The sequence below is a fragment of the Oncorhynchus masou genome, chromosome 30 (assembly GCF_036934945.1).
Source record: "Oncorhynchus masou masou isolate Uvic2021 chromosome 30, UVic_Omas_1.1, whole genome shotgun sequence".
Lineage (NCBI taxonomy): Eukaryota > Metazoa > Chordata > Actinopteri > Salmoniformes > Salmonidae > Oncorhynchus > Oncorhynchus masou.
In genome coordinates, this window is record NC_088241.1 from 21,489,740 (window position 1) to 21,507,532 (window position 17,793).

The 17,793-nt window shown below is 43.5% G+C and overlaps 1 protein-coding gene across 1 annotated transcript; it reads left to right on the forward strand.

The window, feature by feature from the left end:
* The first annotated feature begins 4,679 nt into the window (after positions 1-4,679).
* LOC135523118 (tumor necrosis factor-like) lies at positions 4,680-6,817 on the forward strand. Its single transcript, XM_064949846.1, has 4 exons — positions 4,680-5,187; positions 5,277-5,325; positions 5,463-5,522; positions 5,919-6,817. Exons 1-4 carry the CDS (start codon positions 4,996-4,998, stop codon positions 6,356-6,358), a joined length of 741 nt encoding a protein of 246 aa, XP_064805918.1. The 5' UTR covers positions 4,680-4,995; the 3' UTR covers positions 6,359-6,817.
* Positions 6,818-17,793: the final 10,976 nt, after the last annotated feature.

Here is a 17,793-nt window from a genome sequence, read left to right on the forward strand (position 1 = left end):
AGCAAGTGGAACTGCCCCTCCCTACTTTCAGGCTGTGCTCAAACCCTACACCCCAACCTGAGTACTCCATTCTGTCACCTCTGGTCTCTTGGCCTACGGGAGGGTCAGTCAGTCAAACTCTTCTCTGTCTTTGCACCCCAATTGTGGAACCAGTTTCCCCCTGAAGCTAGGACAGCAGAATCCCTGCCCATCTTCCAAAAACCACTGAAACCCTACATCTTCAAAGAGTCTCTTAAATAATCCCCCCCTTCCCCCAGAACTAAAGTAACACTTCCACTTGACTTTTTCCTGCCTACTATCAATGACTTTGCTGAATGATACTTCACTGAGGAAAAATGTACTTACTATGACTGAGATATGTGGTTCTTCCACTAGTTACTGTATTTGAAGATGAATACACTAACTGTAAATCGCTCTGGATAAGAGCGTCTGCTAAATTACTAAAATGGCAAATGTACATGTATAGAGTGATTTGGCATTTGTACAGTTTATGCTACTGCATGCCACTTAGAAACGGTGTAGATTTTAATCCTGTCCTGGACTATACGGTAACCCCAGGTAACATGGGACGTCCTGAGGACATTCACAGAGTCCCTCTCTCAGAGTGCAAAGAATCTTGGCGTGACCCTGGACAACCCTGCCGTTCTCTGCAAACATCAAAGCAGTGACTCGCTCCTGCAAGTTCATTCTCTACAACATCTGTAGAGTATGACCCTACCTCACGCAGGAAGCGGCGCAGGTCCTAATCCAGGCACTTGCCATCTCCCGTCTGGACTACTGCCACTACACTGGTCTTTAAGTCCCTTACTGGTCTTTATGCAAACATTTTCTACAGGACGTTCTGGCAACATTTAAAATGTTCCCTTTAGGAAAGCTCTCATTTCATCCATGTCCTAAAGCGCAGGAGGATGCTCACCATCGTCTGAAATGAAGTAAATCTACCTCCATCCCTCCTGTTTGATGAAATCCTTTCAATCAGCTTTGGTGATGAAATAAAGGGATGTCCTTGCTGATCTGCAATACAGGGATGTTTGCTTCTTCTGTCGTAAGAATCAAAGCAATAGTTGATTATCACTTCCTTACTGTTGTGGTTTCCCTCCTGAGCATTTTTAATTTCATCTCCTGTTTTCAGGACCTACTTCCTGCTTTTCTCAGCCATCCTTAAGTACAGTTACATTCCGAGTAGTTAACATTCATTTATCTACAGACAGATCCTATGAATGAACTACGTGACAAATACAGATGTTGAGCCTTCAATCATGTGAGGACCATGAGACACAGTATAGTGGCGTGCGGTGAGGTCAGTGGCTGGGTAGGCACGGGCTATTATCAAAGCCACATTTACTCACAAATAAACCTTTATTAAGGCCAAGTCCACCAAACAAAAGATGGCTCCAACAACCAGAGTGACATAGTCTATTGTACCCCATGAGTGGCCCAGCGTCGTCCGGGTTAAGGGAGGGTTTGGCCGGCTGGGATGTCCTTGTCCCGTCACGCTCTAGCTACTCCTTGTGGTGGGCTGGGTGCATGCCCGCTGACTATGGTCGCCAGCTGTACGGCGTTTCCTCCGACACATTTGGTGCGGCTGGCTTCCGGGTGTCAAGAAGTGCGGCTTGGCAAGATCGTGTTTCAGAGGACGCACGGCTCTCGACCTTCGCCTCTCCCGAGCCCATACAGGAGTTGCAGCGATGGGACAAGACTGGAACTATCAATTGGATATCACGAAATTGGGGAGCAAAAGGGGTGAAAAAAAAACCCAGCGAGGCCTATGCTGACCCTGTCCATCAACAGTGACTGGAGTCAAGAACGGCCGCGCTCATCAACGATTTGAATGGAATTCAATGGATGGGAAGGAAGGCATGCACAATCTAGTGTCTTTCCTGATGTTTTTATGTAGTTGTAGCACATTTTGAGATTTCGAGCATAACAACCACCCGAATCATTGAGAAAAAACATTAGATATATTTTTGTGTTGTTGATATCATTGTATTTTTTGGGGTGCTTTTCATAGCAGCTTTTTTTCATTAGATTATCACAGAGAAAGAACTGCCAACCCTGCCTACCCTACCTACCCTATCTACCTTGATTGCAAGTCACTGACACTATCATCCACTACAACTACTTAATGTACTGTGCTAACTGCTAGCCAGGGTGCTTGACTGTTTGTGTATACAACAAGGTCACATTTTACAGTATGTTGGAATATTTGAGTGTGTGGGTCACAATTTATTTTCTTTCTCTTTACCTCATGAGATGATCTGCATTTGACTACAAAAATGTTTTCAGAATTAGGTTTTTTTTTTTTTTTAAATTGCTTTATCAGGAAGGTGGACGCAGGTGGCAAAGAGTGTAGGAACTGGGAGAGAGATCACACAAATAGAACTTCAGGTTCAATTTACGGAAGCAGATCTCAAATTAAGATCAGAAGTGAAATATATATTTTCAGTCAGCAATACTCTATTTCCAGTATATGAATCCATGTCAAGTTACAAATGCACAAGAAATGGTGATGTCCATGAGACAAACAGTAACATAAGCAATTTATCAAATTTACAGACCTCTTGATCACTGGACAGGAAAACCTCGATATGCCTGGAGTGGACACTATCCTGTGGGCGGCAGCAAGGAGACATTAACTAGGTAAAAGGTCATGTACAGCCTCAGGTCATGTACAGGTAATACCAACAATGACCCAATTGCTCTTTCAGACAATGGGAGAATGAATCACCCACCTTACACCTCTAAGGGTGTGTCGATACCTTCTTAGAACATAAACAGGTACCTGGTTCAAAAACCTAGAAAAAGCCTGCTGCTCTGTTTTTAGAAGTAATCCCTGAGGTAACTTGGCTGGACATGAAATATCCCGTTGGTTCTGTGAATAGGGTCAACAGGAGGATGAGCCCTGATGAGACCTAAACTTGCCTGAGACTTGAACCCTGTGACCCCAAGCCAATGCCTAGACTAGTAAGGCTAATGCACTGTTCTGGTGGGAGACCCAGCTTTGAACCCTATCAGTTACAGATAGGTGAATCCAATATAGGGCCAGATGTATCATTACTTAAAGGGTGATGGAAGGCTTTTAACATTTCAGTCATGCTTATTCAGAGCAATTGGGGTTCAATTTCATGCTCAAGGGCACATCAGAAAGAAGGGCATTGAGATATGAAGTCTCAGGTAGATGTTTCCTCCCTTTATCACAATACTTAAGTTCCTCACAATGAAAAGGTCTTTCTTTCCTCAATAGTGTGTTATATTTCAGCTCACCACTGAAGTTTTACCTATTGCTTCCCTGCTCTTTCCAAGATCTTGCGGTTGGCGTGTATTTTGCAGGTAGTAATAGTCTTGGAAACATTGCTATACACTAACGTAGGAATAAATCAATCAATCTGAGAGATTTATCAGTATAACGACTGAATGACTATACATAAAACATTGTGAAATACTCCATACTTCCCTGACGGTCATACCTATATTGCTTGTATTTGCACATAAGAATACATAAGGAAACAGTGACACGGTGCATGTGAAACAGTGTTACGGGACAATACTCCAAGCTACCTTTACCAGCGGTGATACATTGCCCTGATACACTAGATTGAAACTGCAGTCTACGGCTCGGTCTGGTCACCCCAGCTACTTGTTTTGGTAGACAGCCAAGAACTGGGACTGGCGAAATGTAAATCATCAAATCACAGTTTATGCATTCAACAAAAGCCTCAATACCCCTTACAACAACAACAAAACATGAATAAAGAAGAAAGTAAGAAACAACAGAGAATTCAAACTTAAGTATAACCACTCTCACATTCATAGACAGAGCTAAGGATGCAAATACGATCAAAATGATCGTTTTAACCATGTTTGGAAGCTATACAGTGCTTGTTTCATCACTAATTGATAACTGATTTAACAGAAACAGAAATTAGATGAAACAATATGCAAACAAAACTCAGATCAGGTAGTGTATGGGTGATGGAAATCCCACAAATAAACCGCGTTCTGCTCCGAACTCGCTCAACCAGTCAGGGAGGGCAGCGAAATAAGGAAGCCAGATTGGGTCAATAAAGAGAAGTCAAAAACCTGTTTAGGGTTTTGGAAAGGTTTATGTACGAAACCAGTTCCGAAACAAAAAGAGGGATATTTACAAGTTTTCCATGAGTCTTTTTTGTATCTCCTGAGCCTGTCCTTGTATACCCTCAAATGTATTGTGATTGTGTAGCTGTAGAAGAATTTCATTTACATCCAGTTATTAACAACTTCAGTGCAACAAGTTCTATGTAATCAATAAATATCATCATTGTTTACTATTTGAAATGTATGACAATTACTAGATATATAGTATTACAAACAGCTGGTGAATGAGACTGAATAGAAATCACAAACTAAAGTTCAAGTCAAGATACTGTAAGTGGCTTTGCTACACTTTACATTAAGTAGCAAAGATACCATGGAGTTTATTCAAACGCATTGTGTAATTACATAATTATACGGGTGACTTATTGAGAATTCCTTGTTTTATGTAAATGCAGTTTCAGTATATAGCTGAGAAGTTGCCGTACATTCTGGTTACCAACTAGAAAAAACTACACTGTTGCACAAGTAATTCACGTTCAAGTTGCACGTCCTGTTTTGCCTTAACCCCATCCTGCAACCACACCTACCCATTGGAATCCCAGTTTGGTGGAGCTGGTCTGTGGATTTTATTTTCCTTTTAACCATAACCATCTCTCCACAGCCAGTTTGCTGCTGCTACTCTGCTATGTCTCCACTCACTGGGTGACATCACTGGAGTTTCCCCTTTTGTGCTAGTAGCAGGCCGAGCATAAAAACGACAGGGCTTCTGGCAGAAGTCCATTCTAACAAACGAGCAAAACACAGGACACCTATCAAGCTACAACTCTGTCAAAACAAAAAAAAGATATTTAGGAGATATTTGGGCAAATATTCAGTAAACTTTTTCAAGAGCCAAGAGTTTGAACCTCGTTCAACAGCAGTATGGAGGGGTATGCGACGACACCTGAAGACATGGAGAGGGGCCCTGTGTACAACACAACGGTGACAGCTGTTGCTGAGGGAAAAGCCTCCAGAGGTTGGCTATGGAGGCTGTGTGGAGTCCTCTTAATAGCAGTTCTATGTGCGGCAGCAGCCCTACTCTTTGCATGGTGTCAGCATGGAAGACTGGCAACGGTAAGGCACTCTAATGGGGCCAACATTTACCACATTTCTGAAGTAGAGGACCGTGCAACCAACTAACATCCTCTTGGTTGATTTCACAGATGCAGGACGAAATGGAGCCTCAACTGGAGATACTCATTGGTGCAAAAGGTGATTATTTGATTGACAGATGCCCCTTTTCATTGAATTGCTTCTCACTATAATTGCTTTAATCAAAGATTACGGTTGTAGGCGACGTCATGGCTTTTGCTTGTGTTATTTACGGCTAATATGTTTCTCCCCCTCAGATACCCACCATACATTGAAGCAGATTGCCGGCAATGCAAAAGCAGCCATCCATTTAGAGGGTGAGTGACCTATAGCCTTTTGCAGCCAGCCTTGACTGTGTCTGTTGAAGGTTAGCAAATGTCTCGTGGGCTAGTATGTCTTAGTGTCTTTCCATTGTAGAAGCTAGGGGATTATTTTTAAACATCCCCATTCAAAAATAAGGTTTAAAGTTTGAAACGGTGTCTCGTGGGCTAGTAAGTGTTTCTATTGGAGAAGCCCCGGGATTTTTTTCCAAACATTCCCATTTACAAAAACAAAACCATAACACAAGGAAGCAAATAAGTTGCTTAATCATTAGCTTGTCTCTTGTTGCTACCAGAGCAAATTGATAAGAGCTTTGTAAGAAGAAATAGCTACCAGTTGGATCCTGGGGCCTCAAAGTTGTAACAATGAAACTTTCTTCCCTCTACTGCCAGGTGAATACAATCCTAATCTTACCGCTGACACCGTGCAGTGGAGAAAGGATGACGGCCAGGCTTTTTCCCAGGGCGGGTTCGAGCTTCAGGGGAACCAAATCCTCATCCCACACACTGGGCTCTTCTTCGTTTACAGCCAGGCTTCGTTTAGGGTCAAGTGCAATGGCCCGGGCGAGCATACCACTCCTCTGAGTCACATTATTTGGCGCTATTCGGACTCCATCGGGGTTAATGCTAATCTTCTTAGCGGGGTAAGGTCAGTTTGTCAACGAAACTACGGTGATGCTGAGTCCAAAATTGGCGAAGGCTGGTACAATGCAGTTTACCTTGGTGCAGTGTTTCAGCTGAATGAAGGGGACAAACTGTGGACTGAGACCAATCGACTGACCGACGTGGAGCCTGAGCAGGGCAAGAACTTCTTTGGTGTGTTTGCACTGTGATGAGAGAGAGGCAGGCCAGAGATGAATATTTGTTAAAACAGTTTTATGTTAAAACTCTTGTTTTAGTGTTGCAATTTTATGGTAACTGAGCCATCTCAAAGGAGATTGGTCTAATCTTAATGGTTATTTTTGTAAACTGCAACAGTTTGAGAACTGATTATTGTTTGTCCACACATGATTGTCCATTCTCTCTATTGTAGACTTTTCACCAAATAATATTATGACTTCTGGTTATTTATATTAACTTAAAAAAAGGATATTTACTATTTATATGAAAATACAATAGGCTACTGTGGAGTACTGTAGTATAAGTTATCTTGATTCACATAAGTCTAGCAGTAGCCTATACTAGGCCTATCAGAATACAGTACTACAATATTAAGTTATTTTATTTAATGTACTGATGTACTAATGTTTATTTAAATGTGATTGTGTTGTATTTTATTTGTCACCTATTCAGAGTGCTTGAATCAATTAATAAATTCCATATCTTCTCAAAGTTTGATTATATTTAATTGTACAGTTTGGAGGGGACGGGGGGAGACGGGGGACGGGGGGGGGCAGAGGGGACAGGGCGGGTTCTGGACATATCTAACTGTCTTATGTGGTTGAGGGTAAATAGGTTTTGAATTTAGCAGTAAATGAACACAAAGGGCTCTATACTTTCTATACATTTAAAGCGTTACGGACTCCGCGATAGACATGTAAAGGTCATTTCAGATTGACCCGACATCTGCAGCGTTTACAGTGAATGCAGTCTCCGCTAAAGCGGGAACATTGCCTTTAAATTTCAATCACTCTGTAACGCTGAACTTCTGCAATGCAGATTGAATTAAAGTCCTACATCTGTTCTTGAGCAGCTTTGCACCAGAAACTGTGAAACAAAGTGCCTCCCCAATAACTTCAGACCAAAACAAGGGAAATTCCCTTTTGTGTTTTCTTCTCCTGCAGTGTCAGGTGAGATGGCCCACATATGTCATGCCTGGGGATTCCCCTACTGACTTTCTTCCTCCTCCTCGAAAGCATCATAGGTTTTCAGTCAGTCAGGTGTGTGGGTGGATGGGGCTGTAAACATCTGAGCTGAAATACTGTATGTGCATGAGAAAATGTGTTTGTCCCACAAACATCCTGTCTGTATCACATTCAAAATCAAATCAAATCAAATTTATTTATAAAGCCCTTCTTACATCAGGTGATATCTCAAAGTGCTGTACAGAAACACAGCCTAAAACCCCAAACAGCAAGCAATGCAGGTGTAGAAGCACGGTAGCTAGGAAAAACTCCCTAGAATGGCCAGAACCAAGGAAGAAACCTAGAGAGGAACCAGGCAACGAGGGGTGGCCAGTTCTCTTCTGGCTGTGCCGGGTGGAGATTATAACAGAACATGGCCAAGATGTTCAAATGTTCATAGATGACCAGCAGGGTCAAATAATAATAATCACAGTGGTTGTCGAGGGTGCAACAGGTCAGCACCTCAGGAGTAAAAGTCAGTTGGCTTTACATAGCCAATCATTCAAAGTTTCTCAACCACTCCTGCTGTCTCTAGAGAGTTGAAAACAGCAGGTCTGGGACAGGTAGCACGTCCGGTGAACAGGACAGGGTTCCATAGCTTTAGGCAGAACAGCTGAAACTGGAGCAGCAGCACGACCAGGTGGACTGGGGACAGCAAGGAGTCATCAAGCCAGGTAGTCCTGAGGCATGGTCCTAGGGCTCAGGTCCTCCTCCGAGAGAGAGAACGAAAGAAAGATGTGGATTGGGAGTCCCATTGGGCAGCGCACAATTGGCCCAGCGTCGTCCGGGTTTGGCCGGGGTAGGGCCTCATTGTAAATAATAATTTGTTCTTAACTTAACTGCCTAGTTAAATAAAGGTACAACAATTTTTTATAATAAAACTATTGTCCCAAGATGGGATTGCCATTTCCCATGACCCTTTGCAGCTGGCTGTTGTGTAACATGTGTGTCTGCCTTTCACTTTCAGCTCATATTGCAATCTCAATCTTTGAGTTCGTATTGCCTTTTGATAAGAAATGACACCAATACCCATTGGTTAATAGGTCAATAAATTATGAAGTGGAAGCATATTATATGATTGACACAGAGGCTCTTTGTAATGGGACTGAAATTACTTTTAACTTTAGATTACAATTTTTCTCAATCGCTTTGGCTCAATTCTCAAACGAGAATGATTTTTTCCAAAACATTAAATTCAAATCTCTGAACAGTTTGTTTCTTGTTTACACCAGATTTGAATTTCTTATTCATTTAAGCAAATTGCATGTGTTTTGGCACACGTGTGCAAAAGAGTAAGTACAATTGTCTACAATTTGCACAATAACTACTTGCACATGGCTTGCTGATCAATCCTCATGAGTTGATTCTCAGTGAAATTGTCATACTCTTCACAACTTTGAAACATTCTTTCATCATGTGAGCCGTCACATGTAAAATGATCCATTCAATTACCAAAATCTGTCAGACATACATCTATATTCCATAAATATCTATGCCATGGAATGTTTGTGATGTCTGATAAATTGACAAATTACCTGCCAGGTGGGTGACACAGTAATGAAATCGGAATCACAATCTTACCAATCAACCGATCAAGTTTGGAAGCATATATATGGAGCTTGCCCACAGCACAATCACTACCATTTTTGAACATGGAGAAACATCACAACCCTGAACAGCAGCTACATGCTCGGGGAAGAGAAATAAGAAGATGTGTAAGAATGCGTGGTGGTGGTGTTAGGGGAAGACATAATAGAGAAAGAGGTAGAAGGCAAAGAATAAAAGTCCCTGATGAAATCAGAGCCACATTGTGGACCATGTCATAAACCACGGTCTTACAATGGAAGAGGTTGGTCGGAGACTACAGCCTAATGTAAACAGGTCCATAGTGTTATAAACCATGGTGTTACAATGGAAGAGGCTGGACGGAGACTACAGCCTAATGTAAACAGGTCCACAGTGTTATAAACCATGGTCCTACAATGGAAGAGGTTGGTCGGAGACTACAGCCTAATGTAAACAGGTCCATAGTGTTATAAACCATGGTCTTACAATGGAAGAGGCTGGTCGGAGAGTACAGCCTAATGTAAACAGGTCCACAGTGTCATAAACCATGGTGTTACAATGGAAGAGGTTGGTCGGAGACTACAGCCTAATGTAAACAGGTCCACAGTGTGTCTTACAATATAAACCATGTGGTCCACAGTGTCATACGGCCTTACAATGGAAGAGGTTGGTCGGAGACTACAGCCTAATGTAAACAGGTCCACAGTGTTATAAACCATGGTGTTACAATGGAGGAGGTTGGTCGGAGACTACAGCCTAATGTAAACAGGTCCACAGTGTTATAAACCATGGTGTTACAATGGAAGAGGCTGGTCGGAGAGTACAGCCTAATGTAAACAGGTTCACAGTGTCATAAACCATGGTGTTACAATGGAAGAGGCTGGTCAGAGAGTACAGCCTAATGTAAACAGGTCCACAGTGTCATAAACCATGGTGTTACAATGGAAGAGGCTGGACGGAGACTACAGCCTAATGTAAACAGGTCCACAGTGTTATAAACCACGGTCTTACAATGGAAGAGGCTGGACGGAGACTACAGACTAATGTAAACAGGTCCACAGAGTCATAAACCATGGTGTTACAATGGAAGAGGCTGGACGGAGACTCGGGCCTAATGTAAACAGGTCCACAGTGTCATAAACCATGGTGTTACAATGGAAGAGGCACGGAGACTACAGCCTAATGTAAAAGGTCCACAGTGTTATAAACCATGGTGTTACAATGGAAGAGGCTGGACGGAGACTACAGCCTAATGTAAACAGGTCCACAGTGTCATAAACCATGGTGTTACAATGGAAGAGGCTGGTCGGAGAGTACAGCCTAATGTAAACAGGTCCACAGTGTCATAAACCATGGTGTTACAATGGAAGAGGCTGGACGGAGACTACAGCCTAATGTAAACAGGTCCACAGTGTTATAAACCACGGTCTTACAATGGAAGAGGCTGGACGGAGACTACAGACTAATGTAAACAGGTCCACAGAGTCATAAACCATGGTGTTACAATGGAAGAGGCTGGACGGAGACTCGGGCCTAATGTAAACAGGTCCACAGTGTCATAAACCATGGTGTTACAATGGAAGAGGCTGGACGGAGACTACAGCCTAATGTAAACAGGTCCACAGTGTTATAAACCATGGTGTTACAATGGAAGAGGCTGGACGGAGACAACAGCCTAATGTAAACAGGTCCACAGTGTTATAAACCATGGTGTTACAATGGAAGAGGCTGGACGGAGACAACAGCCTAATGTAAAAAGGTCCACAGTGTTATAAACCATGGTGTTACAATGGAAGAGCCTGGACGGAGACAACAGCCTAATGTAAACAGGTCCACAGAGTCATAAACCATGGTGTTACAATGGAAGAGGCTGGACGGAGACTCGGGCCTAATGTAAACAGGTCCACAGTGTCATAAACCATGGTGTTACAATGGAAGAGGCTGGACGGAGACTACAGCCTAATGTAAACAGGTCCACAGTGTTATAAACCATGGTGTTACAATGGAAGAGGCTGGACGGAGACAACAGCCTAATGTAAACAGGTCCACAGTGTTATAAACCATGGTGTTACAATGGAAGAGGCTGGACGGAGACAACAGCCTAATGTAAACAGGTCCACAGTGTTATAAACCATGGTGTTACAATGGAAGAGCCTGGACGGAGACAACAGCCTAATGTAAACAGGTCCACAGAGTCATCTATTGTACAAACATTCCATAGGGAAAACAGGTAAATATGTACTCCTTTACTCTTGTTACAGCATTTCATTCACAACAATACAGCAACTGTTGTAAAAGTAAATGCAAGTCTGAAAATCACAATGTATCATAAGATAAGTATGAGGAATACACAGTAATACAGTAATACAGCACAATTTGAATACAATGTACTATCTGTAACATGATATATTTGTGAATTCTACATGTCATATTTCGGACTGCACAATGGCCTCATGCGGGTGGCAGAGCAGCAGTATTCAGCAAGAACAAGACATTTGCAACATGGTCATAGCCAACAATTCCATCAGGCTAAGAGAGATCCAAAGTGCAATCATAAATGACAACAACATCTTTGCAAATATCAATTCTGTCAGCAATTCCATTATAGACAGAGGTTTGGAGAGAAAAAAAAATCAAATGACTATGAAACAACTTTACAAGGTGCCATTTGAGAGGATTGTCAGGTTCTGCTTTCCTTTTCTTAGTCAACCTTGTGTTCTTTTTCTTTGTGTTCTGGAACGCAGCCCTTTCTTTCATTTTTGTTCATTGATTTCACCTCTGTTCGTTTCTCACCTGGTCTCATCAGCTCCCTATTCAGTTCAGTTCTTTCTGTTTGTATGGTTGAGGTATTGTTTGTTTTTTGACTGCCTACCCGTGTTTGACCATTGCCTGCATGTGACCACGATTCCTGCCTTCTGCAACGGCTTAATAAACATCTACCGCGCTCTGCGTGTGAATCTACACCTTTTTCTCCCTGAGTATTCATTACAACTATGTCCAGGTAAACCATTGGTGTGCACAGGGTATATTGTTCAGGGAGGTTTACTGTACTTTAATGATGCCTGTATATACTTCTTGAAGTTGTAGGTACTCATAAGAACAGAAAACATTTATACTTTACTAAACTGTCTGATTCTAGAATAGTTTGACATAGCATAAGTTTATATTTTGTTTTACTATGTAGAGAATAATGGAGCTGGAAGGACATGAAATGACCCACATTCTTGTTTTTGTGGCCGAGGTTGGGTTCAATCTGGCAAAGGGCAGGAGACGTGGCTGCAATCTCATTGGGCACCGAGCTAGAATTGGCACACCAGGCCAACGTGGGGGCACTATTACGTGTGATGCCATTTCTGAGAATGAGCACACATTCCACACATTCCACACAAGGAAAACATCAGATGTGATGTTGACGATTCTCTGGCCAGACCAACAAGAGCGACAGGCTGTCCACCAAGAAGATGGGAACTTGTATTGGTACGTACTATGAGGAGGTACAATTTATTGTTGTTTTTTTACAATGTTGCGGGTTTTTACTTTTTTTTTGTTGCATGGATGTCATTTTGTGGCAAATTTTATGTTCACTATATATGACTTTACATGTCAAAATGGACATGCAAATGTGAATTTCTATTTACATGTAACACATTGCTACAAAAATAAGTGTACTGTATACATATGTTACGGCTTTCGTCTGTAGAAGGAGGAGCAGACCAAAATGCAGCGTGGTTGTTATTCATTTTATTTTAATAGAGAGACTATACACGAAATAAACTAACAAAATAACAAACGTGCGAAAACCTAAAACAGCCCTATCTGGTGCAAAACACAGAGACAGGAACAATCACCCACAAACACATAGTGAAACCCAGGCTACCTAAATATGGTTCCCAATCAGAGACAATGACTAACACCTGCCTCTAGACAAACAAGACATCCAACATAGAATGCCCACTCTGTTCACACCCTGACCAACCAAAACATAGAAACATACAAAGTAAACTATGGTCAGGGTGTGACAGTACCCCCCCCCCCCCAAGGTGCGGACTCCGGCCGCAAAACCTGAACCTATCGGGGAGGGTCTGGGTGGGAATCTGTCCGCGGTGGCGGCTCTGGTGCTGGACGTGGCCCCCACTTCACCTTAGTCTTCCCCCACCTTGTCCGCTTCCGTGACCTCCTAGCCACGGCAACCCTACTTAATAACACCGGACAGAGGGGCAGCTTGGGACAGAGGGGCAGCTCGGGACAGAGGGGCTCTTCAGACTCCGGCAGCAGAGGAGAGGAGGAAGGCTCTGGCAGATCCTGGCTGACTGGCGGCTCTGGCTGCTCCATGCTGACTGGTAGCTCTGGCGGCTTCTTGCAGACTGGCAGCTCTGGCTGCTCCATGCAGACTGGTACTCTGGCAGCTCCTTGCAGACTGGCAGCTCCTTGCAGACTGACAGCTCCTTGCAGACTGACAGCTCCTTGCAGACTGACAGCTCCTTGCAGACTGACAGCTCCTTGCAGACTGACAGCTCCTTGCAGACTGACAGTTCCTTGCAGACTGACAGTTCCTTGCAGACTGACAGTTCCTTGCAGACTGACAGCTCCTTGCAGACTGGTAGCTCCTTGCAGACTGACAGTTCCTTGCAGACTGACAGTTCCTTGCAGACTGACAGCTCCTTGCAGACTGGTAGCTCCTTGCAGACTGGTAGCTCTGGCTGCTCCATGCAGACTGACAGCTCTGGCTGTTCCATGCAGACTGACAGCTCTGGCTGTTCCATGCAGACTGACATGTCTGGCTGCTCCATGCAGACTGGCAGCTTCATGCAGACTGACAGCTCTGGCTGATCCATGCAGACTGACAGCTCTGGCTGCTCCATGCAGACTGACAGGTCTGGCTGCTCCATGCAGACTGGCAGCTCTGGCTGCGCTAAACGGGCAGGAGACTCCGGCAACGCTGTAGAGGCGGAAGGCTCTGGCAGCGCTAAACAGGCGGGAGACTCCAGCAGCGCAGGAGAGGAGGAAGGCTCTGGCAGCGCTGAACAGGCGGGAGACTCCGACAGCGCAGGAGAGGAGGAAGGCTCCGGCAGCGCTGAACAGGCGGGAGACTCCGACAGCGCAGGAGAGGAGGAAGGCTCTGGCAGCGCTGAACAGGCGGGAGACTCCGGCAGCGCAGGAGAGGAGGAAGGCTCCGGCAGCGCTGGAGAGGCGAGGCGCACTGTAGGCCTGATGCGTGGTGCTGGCACTTGTGGTACTGGGCCGAGGACACGCACAGGAAGCCTGGTGCGGGGAGCTGCCACCGGAGGGCTGGTGTGTGGAGGTGGTACTGGGTAGACCGGACCGTGCAGGCGCACTGGAGCTCTTGAGCACCGAGCCTGCCCAACCTCACCTGGTTGAATACTCCCGGTCGCTCTGCCAGTGCGGCATGGTGGAATAGCCCGCACTGGGCTATGCAGGCAAACCGGGGACAGCATGCGTAAGGCTGGTGCCATGTAAGCTGGCCCAAGGAGACGCAGTGGGGACCAGATGCGTAGAGCCGGCTTCATGGCATTTGGCTCGACGCTCAATCTAGCCCGGCCGATACGCGGAGCTGGAATATACCGCACCGGGCTATGCACCCACACTGGAGACACCGTGCGCACCACCGCATAACACGGTGCCTACCCGGTCTCTCTAGCCCCCCGGTAACCACAGGAAGTTGGCGTAGGTCTCCTACCTAGCGTCGCCATACTCCCTGTGAGCCCCCCCCAATAACTGTTTGGGGCTGACTCTCAGGCTTCCATCCTCGTCGCCGCGCTGCCTCCTCATACCAGCGCCTCTCAGCTCTCGTCGCCTCCAGTTCTTCCTTGGGGCGGCGATATTCTCCAGGCTGATCCCAGGGTCCTTCACCGAATAATTCGTCCTCCCATGTCCATTCCTCCTTTTGTTGCTCCTTGGGGTGGCTACACTCCTCTGGTTTAGCCCAGGGTCCTCTCCCGTCGAGGATTTCCTCCCAAGTCCAAAAGTCCTTTTTACGCTGCTCCTGCTGCTGTCTTTGCTGTTGCCCGTTACCACGACGCTTGGTCCTGTTGTGGTGGGTGATTCTGTCACGGCTTTCGTCTGTAGAAGGAGGAGCGGACCAAAATGCAGCGTGGTTGTTATTCATTTTATTTTAATAGAGAGTCTATACACGAAATAAACTAACAAAATAACAAACATGCGAAAACCTAAAACAGCCCTATCTGGTGCAAAAAACACAGAGACAGGAACAATCACCCACAAACACACAAACACACAGTGAAACCCAGGCTACCTTAATATGGTTCCCAATCAGAGACAATGACTAACACCTGCCTCTGATTGAGAACCATACCAGGCCAGACATAGAAATAGACAAACAAGACATCCAACATAGAATGCCCACTCAGATCACACCCTGACCAACCAAAACATAGAAACATACAAAGTAAACTATGGTCAGGGTGTGACAACATACATATGTGCATATCTTTTTTCTGTGTACTACAGTATTGACTTTCCCCAGTAAACTTTGACCTACTGTTGAAATCGGTCTCTAAAAAGCTCAGTGTGATACACGATAGCATTCTGCTAGACAAAACGGACATTCTTGTATAGTACAGTAAGCAATCAGTGTCAGCAAAAAAAAGTTGAACAAAACTGCCATTTGTATTTAACAAACATTTCCAGGGTTGATTGCCATGGTGAAAAAACATCTAAACATTTTGACCAATAGGGCTCACACGATGAACAAAACATTTTGGTGGCATTGGCCAATTTACTGACACAATAACTAGGTTTTGAAGCATTAATTAAATGTTTTGGGTGAGTTACTACATTTTGCAGGCATGCAATAGAGGTGTGATGTTCCATAAAACTGTCGTGACAATTGCACTTACAGTTTAGAGAATGTTAAGACTGTTTCAAAAAATTAGCCGAAGCGATTGAGAAACTGTGATAACAGAATCACTTCGGTGTCATTAACTGATGGTGACATCTAGTGGTTAAAACAGCTGTGTGTGACATGCGTGTCCCTTTGGACATGGTTATGATACCACATATTGTCTGTCATAAAATACCCATTCAAAGTATCATGAAGTATTTTGTCGTATTTCAGGGTATATGAGGGTGTTTACATGAAATTATGTTCATTATTAGTCCAATTGAACACAACATGATACACAAATTCAGTGAAAAACAATGGGTTTATTTTACTATGATATACATATATTTGAATACATATAATCTGAAATATATCAACATTTAAAATTGTAAATATAGTGTATACAAATATCTTAAAATCCAGTTGTATAGACTGAGTGTACAAAACATTAAGAATACCTGCTTTTTCCATGACATAGACTGAACAAGTGAATCCAGGTGAAAGCTATGATCCCTTATTGACGTCACCTGTTCAATCCACTTCAATCAGTATAGATGAAGGGGAGGAGAAGGATTTTTTAAGCCTTGAGACCATTGAAACATGGATTGTGTATGTGAACCATTCAGAGGGTGAATGGGCAAGACAAAGTGCCTTTGAACAGGGTATGGTAGTAGGTGCCAGGAACACCGTCTTGAGTGTGTCAAGAACTGCAACACTCTGGATTTTTCACAACAGTTTCCCGCGTGTATCAAGAATTGTCCACCACCCAAAGGACGTCCAGCCAACTTGTGAGAATCATTGGAGTCAACATGGGCCAGCATCCCAGTGGAAAGCTTTCAACACCTTGTAGTCCATGCCCCAACGAATTGAGGCTGTCCTGAGGGCAAAAGGGGCTGCAACTCAATATTAGGAAGGTGTTCCTAATGTTTTGTACACTCTGTGTATATTCATACATGTGCAAGAGTATATTTCTCTAAATAATCTTCGCATACATATATTACAATATTACCCAATGTCGTCCATGTACAGTTAATAAATAGGGACTATTTCATCCAATAACTTCCTATGGAGAGGTTGTATATCTCACTTTCCTATACCCTGAGCTACAGTATGTCATTAGAATGACATCAAAATCCTGACCTGAAACCCTGTTACGTCTTGAACTATAGTGCAACATGAGGTCATGCTATTTGGAAAAGTATCGTAACTTGCCAATAAAGCTGTGTTATATCATTGCTTCATACATTTGGACGAATTGCTAACGAATGAGATTGTACATATATATTAACTGTCATAGACGCATGTCAGAATCCGTTACATATACTCTTAGTCATCACATTCACAAATGTGGTTGTACAAAGCTAAAATTGGAGGGACAATTCGGAAAGAAACGTCAAATATAAGACCAACGGGTGACAGGCATGTGCCCTCACATTTACATTTATATACAGATTGTCACTAAAATCTGTTTTTCCCTAAAGACAAAGAAAATTTAAAAAGAGCTTGGAAGACTGATGCATAATACATATGCCGTTTATAATTTTTAGGAGGTTGAGCTACCTTTGAATATCTCTGATGTGTCCAAGAAAGTTCAAATCGCCGGAACATATCCATTCAAGTCCAATTGAAAACGTTCAAAAAGATGATCCATAGAAAATGTATTAGGTTACATATCACATTACACTCGTTTCTTATCAAATGGGTTTCATCTATTCAAGAGCATATAATAGCAAACATGTGATTGAAGATACAAAGCTGTACTTGAATATGTATTCAGCAAAACATCCACAAATATCTTGCTATTCTCCCAAAATGTGGGTGTCCATTCCAAAACCCTCTACTGCATATGGCTATAATGTTGGCAATTCACTGTCAGTTAGGATGATTCACACTGAGTTTAGATGGCGTTTTGATATGAAATCCAGTAAATTGAATCCACAGGGAAACTGTGCTGTTTTTTCCACTATAATTGCATTTGAACAGTTTCCATCCCTTT